A 13,723-nucleotide genomic window follows, 5' to 3' on the forward strand; every position below is an offset into this window, starting at 1 on the left:
TTGAGGATAGTCAGATAACATGAAAGAAAATACTATTATTCCCTGTTTTGCTATCCTTGAACACTTTTCACTACTATCTACTTTAGGGAAAATCTAAGTATCCTTAAATGCTGCAAGCACACTTTCCATTCCTAGAAAATTGTAACAGGTATCCAAAGAATAATGTTTCATGGCTGGACATGGTGGTACAAACCCGTAATTCCAGAATTTAGGAGGCTGAGACCAGAGGATTTCAAGTTCAAAGTCAGCCAGTGCTACATAGACTCTAGAAGGGACTGGGGAAGAGGAGGGATATAAAAAGGGGTAAAAGAGGAAAGGAGAAAATGCATTTGTTTTTATATTTTATTGCTATTGTTTAAGACAGGGTTTCCAAAAATACATGATTCAAGTTAAGCTCTAGAGACCTGCTTATTATAAAACATAGTATCTACTGTTAGTAAAAAGTTATTGTGAACTTAATCAAGTGTATCTGTATGTTCAATCTCCCCAGGCTGTATATGTAATAAGTATAGTTTTATCCACTTATTATCCCTCAGCAAAAGTGGGAAAGGAAAGAAGGGAAGGAGATAAGAAAGAAGGAAGGGGCTGGGCAGTGGTGGCCCACGCCTTTAATCCCAGCATTCAGGAGACAGAAGCAGGATGGTCTCTGTGAATTTGAGAATAGATTGGTCTACAGAGTTCCAGGTCAGCCAAGGCTACACACAGAGAAACCCTGTCTCAAAACAAAAGAAAAACAAAAAGCGAAGGTAGGGATGAAGGTACTCAAGGAGAGAGGAAAAGAAGGACACCCTCTGCCCTTTGGAGATGCAGTCATGGCCAGACCAAGGCAGCAGCACGTAACATGAAGCCAAGTGACCCGGGCATTACTTTCAGGTCAGCCTGTATTTCTACCCCTGTGCAGCAACCTTAAGTGTTTGTTAACACTACAACTGTCCTAACTTAAAAGTCTATGGAATACATACAGAGAACTTTCAGGAAGAAAGGTCTTTACAAAACTTATGACCCAGGAAGAAGAAAGGGGTCCTGAGAACACATGAATTTGAGGTAGGGGGAGCTGATCAATAGAGTACTTGTCTAATGTGTGAGGCCCTGGGTTCCGTCTCCAGCAATGAAAAAGTATAAATAAAGCAGTGTCACATACAGTAGAACCCTGACTTGTAGGGGCTATCATAAGAACAACCGTAATGTCAGGGAAGATCAAAAAGACACACGTTAGTGTTAAGATCATTCTCAAAGAAGCTTTGGTTGAAACACAGGGTGATTAGAAGAGAGAGGCAAGAAAGGTCTGTTCAGCCCAATGAAAGTGCATGCAGCGTCTGTAAATCTGTGTGAAATGTCTTTCATTTGTGTCTAAAAAGCAACATTTCTTGGGGATGCATAAATGATAATCCTAAAGCAACTCATAAACTGCACTTCAAGCTACCAGATAAAAAAAGTGGCTCAAAGTCTTTAACAGCTTGACATGGACTATAAAGAAGAGAATCTGTTATTTCTCTTTTATGAGGAGCTTTCCTCTCATGCATGTATGCTCAAAACACACAACCAAGAAGTCAGAACTCTACACTTACCCCAGAGCCCAGAGGAAATTTCTTTTCCTTGTTAGTTAACACAATTAAGGGTATGCAAGCTCAAATATACACAAGATTCTGAACCAGGAACACTCACACCAGTAAATAAAGATGCCCTCTTTAAACAGTGAACAATCTGAGGGCAGAAGCATATAGCTCAGTGTTGAACTGCTTACATAGAATGCATAAAGTCCTGGGTTTGATCCTCAAATAATAATAAAAATGAAAAATTATAAGTGAACAATCTAGTGCTACAAATAAAATATAGAAATACTAAGTATAAATAACATGAGCTGGGTATGTTGAAGCATGATTATTATTCTAGCACTTAGTGACTGAGGCAGGAGGGTTTCTGCAACTTAGAAGCCATTCTCCTTGTATTGAGTGCCAGATCACCTTATGCTACAATGTCTCAAAAATACACAAACACACACATGTGCACATATATGCACAAGAAGCCAATCATGGGACCTCAGAAAGACTAGAAGTTCGAGGTCATGCTTAGCAATGTAGTGAACTTGAGGCTAACCTGGGCTACATCAGCCTTTGTTGCAAAAGCACAAATAAATAAAATAATAATACAATATAAAAATATTATGATAAATACAAAACCCATACCAGCTAGAGTTACAAAATATATTGAGGAGGGAGAGGCTTTAAAAAGGGGGGAAGGCAGATGAACAATGGAGCTGCTGCTAGCAACCAAAGGACAGAATAGAAGGAATAAGAAGTGAGAGAAAGAAAGAAAATAGCTAATAAAACCTATGTGTAAATGTGAAAAAAGCAAAATTCACACAAGGTCTCAATACAGGAGACGATGAAAATTCACACAAATCACAGTGAGGTTGAAAGAAAATGCTCTGGGCAATGGGAAAATAACTACAAAGGAATGCAGCTAGCTATACTGAGGGACACCACAGAAATCAGAATTTTTCACACAGTAGAAAGTGTTCCTTTTTATTACCTATTTAATTTTTGCATTCCAATTCCAGTTCCCCCTCCTTCTTCTCCTCACACTCTCTCCCCCTTTTCCCACCTCCCATCTGTTCCTCAGAGAGGGTTAAGGCCTCCCCAGGATGTCAACTAAGTCTGTCCCATCACTTCACTGAGGCAGGACCAAGGCACCTACCTGCCATGTCTAGGCTGAGCAAGGTGGCCTCATATACTGCCCAAGCCACACCACTGTCACTTGTATTCAGGGGTCATACATAGTTCAGTCCTATGCCAGTTCGCCAGTTGACAGTGGGGAGTCAGTGATCTCTTACTAACTTGGGTCAGTTGATTCTGTGGGTTTCCCCATCATGGCCTTGACTCCTTTGTTCATATTATCACTCCTCCCTTACTTCAATTGAACTCTAGGAGCTTGTCCCAATGGTTAGTTGTGGATTTCTGCATCTTCTTTCATTTTTCTGGAAGAGGGTTCTAGCTTCTCTGGAATTGTGGGTGATAGGCTGTTTATACTTTGCTTTATGTCTGGTGTTCACTTATGAGTAAGTACATACTATATTTGTCTTTCTGGATCTGGGTTACCTCAGGATGCTTTTTCTAGTTCTTCCATTTGCCTGCAATTTTTGGGATGTCATTGTTTCTTACCGCTGAGTAGTAGTACTCCATTGTATAAATACACCATATTTTCTTTATCCATTCTTCAGTTGAGGGGTATCTAGGTTGTTTCTAAGATCTGGATATTAGGAATAATGCTGCTATGAACATAGTTGAGCAAATGTCCTTGTGGTGCGAATGTGCCTCCTTTAGGTATGTGCCCAAAAGTGGTACTGTTGAGTCTTGAAGTAGACTGATTCCTAATTTCCTGAGAAGTCACCATACTGATTTCCACAGTAGCTGTACGAATTTGCACTCCCACAAGCAATGGAGGAGTGTTCCCCTTACTCCACACATCCTCTCCAGCATAAGCTATCATTGGTGTTTTTGATCTTAGCCATTCTGATCAGTGTGGAATCTCAGAATAGTTTTGATTTGCATTTCCCTGATGACTTCGGATGTTGAGCATTTCCTTAAGTGTCTTTCTATCATTTGAGATTGTTCTGTTAAGAATTCTGTTTAGATCTGTATCCCATTTTTTTAAAGATTTATTTATTTATTATGTATACAGTATTCTGCCTACATGCATGCCTGCATGCCAGAAGAGGGTGCCAGATCTCATTACAGATGGTTGTGAGCCACCATGTAGTTGCTGGGAATTAAACTCAGAACCTCTGGAAGAGAAATCAGTGTTTTTAACCTCTGAGCCATCTCTCCATCCCCAGTGTATCCCACTTTTTAATTTATTTGGTAGTTTGATGTCTAGTTTCTTGAGTTCTTTGTATATTTTGGAGATCAGCCCTCTGTTAGATGTGGGATTGGTAAAGATCTTTTTCCATTCTGTAGGCAGTCATTTTGTTTTGTTGACCGTGTGCTTTGCTTTACAGAAGCTTCTCAGTTTCCGGAGATCCCATTTATTAATTGTTGCTCTGAGTGCCTGTGTTATTGGTGCTATATTTAGGAAGTGGTCTCCTGTACCACGGTGGGAAGAGTTCTAATGAAGGGATTGTTATAGGACTCAAGTCAGGTAAGAACAGGAAGGCTAGACTGACATACTATACTGTGGTACAGCTACTGTGAGAAGAGGCTTGTATAAGGCATAATAATGACTCTGCACATTACTTATGTAAAAAGGGAATAGTAATTGCATTCCTGTCAATACCACCCTTGGAGGGCAAATATAAGGCATATCATCTTGCTTATTAAAACAGGAGAATTATAAGGAGAGAATCTTCATCTTCTAAAGGCACAGCTGCATAGACCTTGGGTGGCCACACCTTGTGAAAGCCATATAACTGAACTAGGTCACAGAAAATGTAGTAACAGTAAAAGGCTCCCAAACACATGATGCCCAAACACTAACTCAAAATCAAAGGTTCAATGTAATGAGTCCGAGGTGTCTCCAGTAGTGCTTGCCAGTGCTCACATTTTATCTCATTGCAGCTTTGTACTACTGTTCATGCCAATGAACCACACAATGAATGCTAAAGGATGTGACCTGAAACATCTTGCCTCAGATTCAAGACTACTGTTTGCTATGGATTGTACTCTTTTACTATACTACACATAGGAAGATTTTTCTCATAATGGTTTAATCATGTCATCCCTCTGAATAGAAAAATGTAAGTTTATCTTCCGACTATGTCATGCTAACAAGTCTCATCTTGAGGACAACTGTTTCTTAAGAGTTTCATATAAAGTAAATAGGCACATCCATCTTATTTGTATACAGCCTGCTTTCGTCTTTAACTACAAAGAACTGCTTAAAAGTAAAATTTTATTTTACTTTAAAATGCTTTTATTTTTTTCAGTTCCAAAACTTGTACCTAGAATTTTACCACTGAGCTACATACATCCCTAGTCCAAAAGAAAATCCTTTTATGTGGGAGATGGGATGCTGGGGATGGAACCTCAGGTCCCCAACATGCTAAGCAAGTACTTTACCAACTGAGCCACATCCCCACCCTAAAAGCTAAATTTATTCATTATTGAAAATGTTTGGTCTATAAACCTGTATACCTAGAGTTAATTAAAACATTTTCCAGGGGGAAAATATGTCAAGAGTAGAAAAGGTCAGAGAAGCTGGACTCTAAAGAAATTATTTAGGAGTCAGAAAGTGGTAATTACAGCACTCAAGAGGCAGAGGCAGGTGGATCTCTGAATTTGAGGCCAGACTGGTCCACAAAGAAAGTTCCAGGACAGCCAGGGCTGTTATATAGAGAAATCTGTCTTGAAAAACCAAAAGAAAAAGGAATGACACAGGTATACACACAGCCTCGAAAGCATGTGACCATATCCTTAGAGAGACTCTGAGAACCATGACAAAGTTACATTTGACATTATGCTAAGTATACTTACTTTACAGCATCTGAATTCTGACCAGTAAGAAAGTATGAGCAGGGTTCTCTAAGTTACTTATATTCATTGTTCATCTCCAAGAATAAACTACAAATCAATAAGAGAAAAAAACTGCAATGTACCTTGCCTACTACCTACTACCACAAGCCTCACTTGCTCCTGTACCTCTACAGATTCAAAAAGAATTACATAGTACTGTTGGCACATTAATATGTCACTGGCACACACAGACTCCTAATGCTTCATCTGCTATCACTGACTTACGGGATGCACAGACAAACACTTTGGCATAGTGCTTACAACATGAAATCTTGCTCCCAGGAAGGTTGATCACCACGAACTGCTACAGTTGTGCTCTTCACGTTCTGGACTTTCAGGGTCACATATGTGTTAAATTTATCTTTGAAAAATTAAAAAAACAGAGATGTTAATGGTATTCAGAATACTACCCAATTTCACAAAGCTCTTAAGTAATCAGAGGACTGAGGGAGATACCCAGTGTTGTCCTCTGGCCTGGGCACACGCAGGTGAATACATGCTCTTACACATAGGCAGACACATACAAAATAATGTGGCTGTATACCAGCATGCTAAATTTATAATTGTACTAAAGATATGTGATGATAAAATCCAGCACCTATAATGGGACCCTCACCCACATCCAGAAGTAGGAATGCAGTAGACCACAGAGCTGTGATTTGGTGTTTGTTTTTTATATATTTTCTTGTTTGAGATTAAAACCAGAGTCTCATACATGCTAGCCAAGACCTTCAGCACCCAGCTATACTTCTAACCCCTGAACTACATTTTGTATCACAAGATCTTAAACTTGAGCTGGAGAAAGGGCTAAGTGGAAAGCATCTTCATACTATGTAGGCTCCAAGGTTTAATCCTCAATACTAGAAAACACAATTTAAGTCTTTTTCCAGGCTGGGTAGTACACACCTATAATCCTAGCAGTTGGAAGCTAGAGATGGGAGAACCCCAGGGCCTTGCTGACCACCCAACCCAACCAACTGGGGAGCTCCAGGTTCACTGAGGGAACTCTGTCTCAAAAACTAAAGGGGAAAGCAACTGAGGAAGAGATCCAAGGTCACATGACCTCCAAGCACACACATGCATAGGCACGTACAGCTATGCACATATATGTATGCTACTAATAATCTTTTCCTTTTTTCTTTTCTTTTCTTTTTTTTTTTTTTTGAGACAGGGTTTCTCTGTATTGTTTTGGAGGCTGCTCTGTAGACCAGGCTGGCCTCGAACTCACATAGATCCAACTGCCTCTGCCTCCCGAGTGCTGGGATTAAAGGAGTGCGCCACCAACGCCCGGCTTCTTTTCTTTTCTTTTCTTTTAAAAACAGGGACTCTTTGTAGTTCTGGCTGTCCTGAAACTAAATATATAGACCAGGCTGCCCTTGAACTCAGATTCTCCTGCCTCTGCCTCCAAGTGCTGGGATTAAAGATATGTGCCACCACACCAGCCCAGTTAATTTTTCTAAGTGCATATAATATTTGGTGCCAATAAAATATTTCACCCAAGGATGGTGACTCATGTTTGCAATTGCACTTAGGAGACTAAGATACAATTATTGAAAAATAAAATCCATCCTAGGCCACATGGTAACTTTCAGATTAACCTAGACTACAGAGTGGTACCCTGTTTAAAAAAAAAAAGAAAAAGAAAAAAATAAAGGGGGGTTGATAAATTACTTGCCTAGGATGTGTAAGTCCCTGGGTTTGATTTCCCAGTACCACATACCTGGAATGGTGGCATACATCTACAACCCCAGCAGTAGGGGGGGGGGGGGGCAAGGTGATCGGAAGTTCAAAGTGATCCTCAGCTATGTACCAACTTCAAAGCCACCCTGGACTACATGAGACATATCTCTAAAGAGTTTTTGAAATTAAAAGCAAATTTAAAGGTCAGCAAGAAGACTTGGTAGGTTAAGCATGCCTGCTACCTAGACTGACAAGCTCAATCTTGAATTTGATTCCTAGAACCCACATGGGGAAGAAATGACTTCCAAAAGTTATCCTCTAACCTCCACACACATGCTGTGACATGAGCATGTATGGGCATAAACACAGAAAAAATAAAATTAAATTAATAAAATTGAAAATGTTAAGCTTCCAGGGCTGGGAGTACAGCTCTGTAGTAGAGGGTGTGCTTACACAAATAAAATACAGGAAAGCAATTGCCAATGCCAAAACATCATTTTTCCACTAAAAATTTTTAATTAAGAACTGTTTTCAGGGCCTGGAGAGACGTCTCAGTGGTTAAGAGCACTGGCTGCTCTTCCAGAGGTCCTGAGTTCAATTACCACATAATGGCTCACAACCATCTGTAATGAGATCTGATGCCCTCTTTTAGCATAAAGTTGATAGAGCACTCGCATATATAAGATAAATAAATCTTAAAACATTTTAAAGCAATATCAAATACCTTAAGAATACACAGGTGTGTTTTAAAAAAAAGAATATATAGTTGTGACCCAGTGACTGTATTTTCAGACTCTAGCATAGAGATATATTTAAAAATTGGGTAATCATAAATACACAAAACACTCATTGTTTATGACAGTAAAGCAGCATAAACATTCATCCATAGAGAACTTGGGTACAAATCTACAGCAGAATCTATATAGCACTTTAAAAGAAAATGCCTGCTATACACAAATGCAAAAGGATTTTCATGATGTATCACTGAGACAATTAAGCAAGCTTCACACAGAGGTGTGTGTGATTCATTCATGTTTACAAGAATACATATAAAAGAGATCTGGAAAGGTATACATAAAAACTTTTAAATAATTGCTATAGAGAAGTACAACTGGGTTGGCAAGAGAGAAAAGGATAAACTTTTAATAGAGAAAAATACAGATAAACAAAGTTAAATGTTTTACAGCAATGGATTCATAATTTTATGAGTTAACTTAGTGAATTAAATAAACGAACTTATTTAAGTAGTAAACTAAATGAAATCGTTGTTGTTGTTTTCTGAGACAGTCTCTTTATGTAGGGCAGGCTGACCTGGACATGCAATCCTGTTGCACCAGCCTCCCAAGTACAAGGATTATAGAAATGTGCCACTATTTCCAGCTTATAATTAATAATTCTTTTTTTAAAAGATTTTTTATTCATATGTATACAGTGTTCTGTCTGCATGTATGCCCACGGGCCAGAAGAGGGCACCAGATCTCATTACAGATGGTTGTGAGCCACCATGTGGTTGCTGGGAATCGAACTCAGAACCTCTGGAAGAGCAGTCAGTGCTCTTAACCTCTGAGCCATCTCTCCAGCCCCTAATGATTCTTTTTTAAGATTGCTTTTGAGGGGCCAGTGAGATGGCTCAGCAGGGAGAGGTGCCTGATATGAGGCCTGAACACCTAATTTCATTCTCTGGAAACCAATGGTAGAAGTAGAGATTCCCAAGATGAATGCAGGTCATCGATGACTTGCATAGCAAGTGTTTTATTCTTGCGCCATCCTGCTGGCCTATGGTTTTTGTTTTTGTTTTTTAAGATTACTCCAAGGGAGACAGAGTGATGGCTCAGGGTTTAAGAGCACTTACTACTCTTACAGAGGACCTAGGTTCGATTCCCAGTGCCCACATGGTAGTTTATAACCACCTGTAATTCCAGTCCCATGGGATATGACACCCTCTTCTGGACTCCTTGGGATTCTGCATGCGTACATGCACACACAAATAAATAATTGTTTAAAGACTGCTTTAAGTCACAGAATGCATGAAAGGTAACAATAATGGAGGGCTAGACTTACCTGGTGAACCCTGGAATTTGGCTCTTTTAACTGCAAAAAACAAAAGAAGAAAAATTAGGAAGTTAAGTCTAATTATTAGGAAAAGAAGCTAAACATCTGATCAAAGACCTTCTCAAAGGAATTCAACCTAATATCATACCCAATGAAAAAAAATCTTCATTCCTACCTCCTGACAAAAGGGGATCAGTTTCATGTTAGATGTCTTTCTAAAGTTTAAGTTATGGGGCTGGAGAGATGGTTCGGAGGTTAAGAGGACTGGCTGCTCTTCCAGAGGTCCTGAGTCCAATTCCCAGAAACCACATGGTGATTCACAACCATCTATAGTAGGATCTGATGCCCTCTACTGGCATAAAGCTGATAGAGCACTCATACACAAAGAATAAATACATCTTTCTTTTAAAATGTGTTTGTTTGTTTGCCTTTTTTTTCCAAAAGGCAACGGGCAGCAGTCCCTACCTGGAAGCATCACAGAGGGAGTACCAAGGCAGCCACAGTGGCCTGGAAGCATTGACATCAGTGGCTTCCAGAAACTATGTCAAGAAAACCCTCTGAGAAAGAGCACCTGTGTCCCAGCCAGCATCCAGCACCATCCACTATAAGGGATACCCCGCTGCATCAGCAACTACCAGCGCCACAGACCTGCCTGCACCAAAGGAGTGATCACCCGAGGCTCTGCCCTACCTGCTCCTGGAGGAGTGACCAATGGAGGAACCGCAGCCACCAACTACATGAGTTGGAGGAAGAGGGAACCCTGAAGCACAGGCCCCACCGGTACAGACTGGAGGAAGATATGGGTAGACAGCAGTGTAAGAACACCCTCGACAACACAGCAACACCAGAAGCTAGTGATCTACAACAGCAAGACCTGAGCATCCCAACGCAGATGAAGCAGAAGAAAAACGACCTTAAAAATAACTTAATGACGATAACTGAGGCTCTTAAAGAAGAAATGAAAAATTCATTTAAAGAAATGGAGGAAAAGACAAATAAAAAATTAGAAGAAATCAACAAATCCCTGAAAGAAAACCAAGAAAAACAATCAAACAAGTGGAGGAAACAGTTCAACCCTTAAAAACTGAAAGGGAGGCAATGAAGAAAACACAAACCTAGGGAATTCTGGAAATGGAAAATCTTGGTAAACAATCAGGAACTACAGATGCAAGCATAACAGAATACAAGAGATGAAAGAGAATCTCAGGCACTGAAGATCCGATACAGGAAACAGATTCATTGGTCAAAGAAAATGTTAAATCCAACAAATTCTTTTTGTTGTTGTTTTTTGTTGTTGTTGTTGTTTTCAAGACAGGGTTTCTCTGTAGCTTTGGAGCCTGTCCTGGAACTCACTCTGCAGACCAGGCCAACTCACAGAGATCCACCTGCCTCCCAAGTGCTGGGATTAAAGGTGTGTGCCACCACCATTTAGTTAAATTCAACACATTAACACAAAATATCCAGGAGAATTACAGACCAATTCCCTCATGAACATAGATGCAAAAATACTCAATAAAATACTGGCAAACCAAGCCAGGTGGTGGTGACACAGTCTTTAATCCCAGCACTTGGGAAGCAGAGGCAGATGGATCTCTGTGAGCTGAAGGCCAGCCTGGTCTACAAAGCTACACAGAGAAACCCTGTCTCAAAAAAATAAAGATAAAAATAAAAAATAAAAAAATACTGGAAAACTGAATCCAAGAACACACCAGAAAAATCATCCACCATGACCAAGTAAGATTCATCCCAGAGATACAGGGATGGTTCAACATATGAAAATCCATCACTGCAATCCACCATATGAACAAACAGAAAGACAAAAAAATACATGATCATCTCACTAGATGATGAAAAAGCCTTCGATAAAATTCAACACCGCTTCATGATTAAGCTCTTGGAGAGAATAGGGATACAAGGAACATACCTAAACATAATAAAGGCAATGTAAAGTAACCCAACAGCCAACATCAAACTAAATGGAGAGAAAACCCAAAGCAATCCCACTGAAATCAGGAATAAATCCACTCTCTCCACATCTATTCAATATTGTACTCAAAGTTCTAGCTAGAATAATAAGACAACAAAAGGAGATCAAGGGTATATAAATCGGATAGGAAGAAGCCAAACTATCACTTTTTGCAGATGATATGACAATATACATAAGAGTCCGGAAAAATCCTACCAGGGAATTCCTACAGCTGATAAAAACCTTCAGTAATGTGGTGGGATGCAAGACTAACTCAAAAAAATCAGTAGCCCCCTATACACTGAAAAACCTCAATACAACCCCCCTTTGAGACTCATAACGTTGCCTCAGTGGAAAATTCCCTAAGGTCCCCTAGACAGGGAACAAGGTCTGACTAAAAAGAACATCTGGTCCAGAGTGCTGATACAGGACACCAGCAGGCTGTTAAGATAAGTTTAATCTTGACCTTGTGGTTTCTCCAGGAAGGATGAGTTATGCCCGCACTTCTTACAATCCCCTATTGCTTGCCCAGATCTGCACCTGCAGTGGCTCCGCTTTTTACAATATACCTATTGCTTTGCTTGTCAAAATTATGTATATAAAAAGAAAACTGTCCTAAAGCCCAGCGTGTTCAGCTAGCTAAGGCTGCTGAATTGCCCACAGACGCCTGTGTAAACAATAAACCTCTTGCGGTTTGCATCCAACTGTCTGGTTATTGAGCTCGGGACATCACCAGGGTATTCAGCCTGAAGCCTGATAACCTCAGGTCTTTCAACACAAATGATAAATTGGCTGAGAAAGAATTAAGAGAAATACCACTCTTTATAATAGCCACAAATATAAAATATTTTGGGGTAACTCTAACCAAACAAGTGAAGGACCTGTATGACAAGAACTTTAAGTCTCTAAAGAAAGAAATTGAAGAAGACAGCAGAAAATGGAAAGATCTCCCATGCTCTTGGAAAGGTAGAATCAACATAATAAAAATGGCTGTCTTACAAACAGCAATCTACAGATTCAATACAATACCCAACAAAATCCCAACACAATTCTTCACAGACCTTGAAAAAACATTACTCAACTTCATATAGAAAAAAAAAAGAATAGCCAAAACAATCATGTACAATAAAGGAACTTCCAGAGGCATCACCATCCCTGACCTCAAGCTCTACTATAGACCTATGTGGATCAATGAGATCAAATTGAAGACCCTGACATTAATCCATTCACATATGAACAACTGTTTTTTGACAGAGAAGCCAAAAAGGTACAACGGAAAAGGGAAACATTTTTAATAAATGGTTCTGACATAACTGGATGTCAACATGTAGATGACTAAAAATATATCCCTATCTATCACCTTGCACAAAACTCAAGTCCAAGTGAATCTAATACCTTCAACATAAAACCAGTTACATTGAACCTGATAGAAGAGAAAGTGGGAAATAGCCTGGAACACATTGGCACAGGAGACCACTTCCTAAATAGAACACTAGTAGCACAGATACTGAGAGCAACAATCAATAAATGGGACCTCCTGAAACTGAAGAGCTTCTGTAAGGCAAAGGATACAGTCAACAAGACAAAGTGACAGCCTACAGAATGGGAAAAGATCTTCACCAAGCCCACAGCTGACAGAGGACTAATCTCCAAAACATATAACGAACTCAAGAAACTAGACAATAAAATACAAATAATCCACTTTTTTTTAAATGGGATGAAGAGCTAAATAGAATTCTCAATAGAATAAACTCAAATGGCAAAAAGACATTTAAGGAATTGCTCAACATCCTTAGTCATCAGAGAAATGCACATAAAACTACTCTGTTAGAATATCTAAGATAAAAAAATGAGGGCAGCTTATGTTGGAGAGGATGTGGAGTCAGGGAACACTCCTCCACTGTTGGTGGGAGTGCAAACTTGTACAGTCATTCTAGAAATCACTATAGTGGTTTCTCAGAAAACTGGGAATCAATCTACCTCAAGACCCAGCAATATCACTCTTGAGCATATACCCAAAGGATACTCAATCTTACCACAAGGACACTTGCTCAACAATATTCACAGTAGTATATTCATTAGAGCCAAAACCTGGAAACAATGTTAATCCCCCTCAACTAAAGAATGGATGAAGAAAATGTGGTACATTTACACAATGGAGTATTACTCGGCTACAAAAAAAAATGATATCATGAAATTTGCAGGCAAATGGATGGAACTAGGAAAAAAAACACCCTTAGTGGGGTAACCCAGACTCAGAAAGAAAAACACAGTATGTACTCACTCATAAGTGGATATTAGATATAAAACAAGGGATAACCAGATGACAAACCACAACTCCAGAGAAGCTAGAGCCTTTTTCCAGTAATTAATGGAACCAAATGCAGAGATCCACAACCAAGCGTAGACCAAACTCCAGGAATCCAGTCAAAGAGAGGGAGGAGGGAATACATGAGCAAGGGAGGTCAAGATCATGATGGAGAAATCTACAGAGACATCTGAACCAGGCTCGTGGAAA

The 13,723-nt window shown here is 39.6% G+C and overlaps 1 protein-coding gene across 13 annotated transcripts in view; it reads right to left on the reverse strand.

Annotated features, from left to right (window-relative positions):
* Nucleotides 1-13,723, reverse strand: part of Unc13b (unc-13 homolog B) — a 219,848-nt gene that overhangs the window by 155,520 nt on the left and 50,605 nt on the right. For all 13 annotated transcript variants that reach the window (XM_040739468.1, XM_013119610.3, XM_013119609.3 and 10 more), the window contains exons 2-3: nucleotides 9,249-9,278; nucleotides 5,769-5,868 (exon numbers count right to left, since the gene is read on the reverse strand). In XM_040739468.1, coding sequence (XP_040595402.1) covers nucleotides 5,769-5,868; nucleotides 9,249-9,278 — 130 coding nt within the window. The remainder of the gene's footprint in view (nucleotides 1-5,768; nucleotides 5,869-9,248; nucleotides 9,279-13,723) is intronic.

The sequence above is a fragment of the Mesocricetus auratus genome, unplaced genomic scaffold (genome assembly GCF_017639785.1).
Source record: "Mesocricetus auratus isolate SY011 unplaced genomic scaffold, BCM_Maur_2.0 Super-Scaffold_6730, whole genome shotgun sequence".
In the NCBI taxonomy this organism is placed as follows: domain Eukaryota; kingdom Metazoa; phylum Chordata; class Mammalia; order Rodentia; family Cricetidae; genus Mesocricetus; species Mesocricetus auratus.